The sequence below is a fragment of the Arachis ipaensis genome, chromosome B04, assembly GCF_000816755.2.
Source record: "Arachis ipaensis cultivar K30076 chromosome B04, Araip1.1, whole genome shotgun sequence".
Classification (NCBI taxonomy): Eukaryota; Viridiplantae; Streptophyta; class Magnoliopsida; order Fabales; family Fabaceae; genus Arachis; species Arachis ipaensis.
This window is the reverse complement of record NC_029788.2, coordinates 127,119,593-127,122,436: the sequence shown is the minus strand read 5'-3', so window position 1 is coordinate 127,122,436 and position 2,844 is coordinate 127,119,593. Positions and strand designations below refer to the sequence as shown.

The 2,844-nt window shown below is 32.6% G+C and overlaps 1 protein-coding gene across 1 annotated transcript in view; it reads right to left on the bottom strand.

Moving 5' to 3' along the window:
- LOC107635317 (polyvinylalcohol dehydrogenase) overlaps nt 465-2,844 on the bottom strand; it is a 5,212-nt gene continuing 2,832 nt past the window's right edge. Inside the window, exons 2-3 of the mRNA XM_021120236.1 lie at nt 2,116-2,722; nt 465-1,028 (exon numbers count right to left, since the gene is read on the bottom strand). Coding sequence (XP_020975895.1) covers nt 573-1,028; nt 2,116-2,722 — 1,063 coding nt within the window. The 3' untranslated portion in view covers nt 465-572. The remainder of the gene's footprint in view (nt 1,029-2,115; nt 2,723-2,844) is intronic.

The window sequence follows — 2,844 nt, the reverse complement described above, 5'->3', positions numbered from 1 at the left end:
AATGTAACCGTGAAAGTATTCAAAGTGTTTTCCACCTTTAATGTGCACATATATCGTTATAGGACCTAGACATTGCTTCAATTGATGCATCTAACTCATGCACCAAAGGCCTCCTTTTATAGGCTCCAAAAACAAGCACTATAGTGGCAGCTATCACCACCTATTGGAATTGCCAAATTTCTTCCAAGTACGGTGACTAACTTTCTTTGAATTTTCTTTTATTTGGTTAGTGTAATATTATAAGGTGATTGCTCCCATACCCCCACAAACTTAGCGTATCGTTTCTCTTTTTTTAATTTGACTTTTGTTTTGGATAATATTATGAGAAATTTGTTCTACTCGATCTCAAGATCAGATTGCAGGAATATAATAAAATTAGAAGTGTACCTATATATATAATTAAAAAACTTCAAGAGGCTATAATATATAATATATAGTCACACGTCTTTTCTTTTTATAATATATATAATATATAATATATAGATTCAAATCCAACATTGAGTCCATCACTAAGTTTCTTTTTTTTCCATCAAATGATGGAAGATTATTACTTTGGTGGTGATGTATTTTGCTTAGACACAAAATGCATAAAGCGAGGTTCCAGAAGTGTGGTTCCCAAAAAACAATCCAAGACTAACATTATACCCATTTCCAAGGTATATACATCCATCACTAATTGACATTCCACCATAAACAGTAGCACCAGTCTCAAAGGACCAAACAATTTCACCACTCTTTACATTAATTGCATAAATAGAACCCTTCCAATCTGGGGAGCCTGCAAAGACAATGTCATTAGCCACACTAACAGGTCCACTGGCACTGGCATTGCTAGGGTTTCCAACCGACCATAGTATTGTGCCACTACTAGCATCCATTGCCACCCAACCACCACTGGTTGTGGTCTTGTCCGAGGGTTTAAGAGTGAAATTTTTGGCATCAGAGTTTGCAATGTTGGTGTATACCATCTTTGTGTCGGTTGCTGCCCCCCAGTATCCGCCTCCTGCAATCCCACCTGGCCCAGCTTCCTACACAAATATACATACAAAATCAAATTAAAGGACGAATTTATTTATCACTCCACCTATATTATCATAATTAGTATAACTCTCAAATATATTAGTACTAACAAAGGTGTTTTCTTTATATTTTATTATGTTCAATATTTTTTTAAAAATATTATTGATAAAAAAAATCTTTTGACATTTTTTATCATAAAATCCTAAAAAAAATATTCAAAATAAAAGTACAAACCAAATAAGCCTATAATGTGGTTACTTGCTATTTAGCTGATGATTTGGTGATGGATGAAGTTAATCGTTGGTTGATCTCTCTCACTTAAAAATTGATCGTAGTTAAATTGATTATTAAATCAATCGCTAAGAAATAAATCTGTTTAAATAATTTTAGTTACTAACTCTATCATTGTTACAATAACTTCTTGTATTGACTTTTGAGTAAAAAGTGTTTCAGGAAGCCAATAAATTACAGCTCAAATGGCATAGTTTTTCCATATTAATTTAAAAAGTTGCGGGTTTAAGTCTCCTATCTTTGGTAAAAAAAAATGTGTTTCATGAATTATTATTATTATTATTATTCAAAAGAATATAAGAATATGTTTTTATCATTACTAAGAGGAGATATATAAAGAGTAATGTTACGTTACATGGTCAATAAATATTATTATTTTTGGTTAATGTTTAATCAGTAATTTTTTGCACTTATATTTATTAAAATTTTGTACACAAAAAATATATAATTTGTACTTATATTTATTAGAATTTTGTAAACATAAATTATTATTGTTTGTACTTAAATTTTTTAAAATTTGCATACATAAATTGATAAATTTTATTTATTAAAAATAATTTAATATTTATAATGGTTAAATAATGACTAACATACTACAAATGATTGATTTTCAAGAATTTATCCAATATAAATCCTTCAAAAAATAATTGCTCACATAGAATGCCTTCTTACAACAAAGATAATAGTTAAAAATTATTGGATTGTTTGATCCATTTGACTAAATATTTTTCAATAGTTATCATATATTCATTTAAGTAGCCGCCACTCCTTAATTAATAATACGACAATCTTAAAATTTGTTACCGTTGACCAAACGATGTTGCCGTTGTCCCGGTGCAAAGCCCAAGCAAAACCACTCTTTTGCACAGCAACAACAATATCTTCCTTTCTTCCCTTCACATCAATTGTTATCATCATCGGTGCCTCAGAAAAATCAGCATCTGGATTAGGACCTGGAGGACAATTAGGAGATGAAGATACATTGTTACACGCCAAGAACCATACATCATACCCTCCCAATTGATGATACCACTTGATTTCACCATTGTCCAAACCCAAAGCAAGAATCGAATTCGAGTGATTCTCCTCCTCAACGCAATCGTCCGGGTGCGTTGGCCGCGCTGTTAGGTTGTTCTGTTTCTCTTGACACCGGCGAACGCGCAAAGGCGCCGAGTACAAGTTCCCGGTGGCAATGTAGACATGGTTCCTTGCCTCATCAATGGAAGGGCTGCTTCCCCACACGGCGGCTCCAGCGTACTCTCCTAGTTTTCCATGGTTATCCGGCAGCATGTAGGTTTGCCACAAGATGGCACCGGTGTGAATATCTAATTTTGAAAAGCTTCCCCGGAAAGTGCAACATTTTTCAGGACTTAAGCCTTCTTCTAATGATGATGTACCTACATAAAAAGCCCTGCATGGAGAGGAAGGGTAAAAACTCAAGTGAAGCTGATAATCGAAAATTTTTAGATAAAAATTTAGTAAAATTAATTAAATTAATTAAAAATATAAAAATAATTTATATATTAAGGTTAT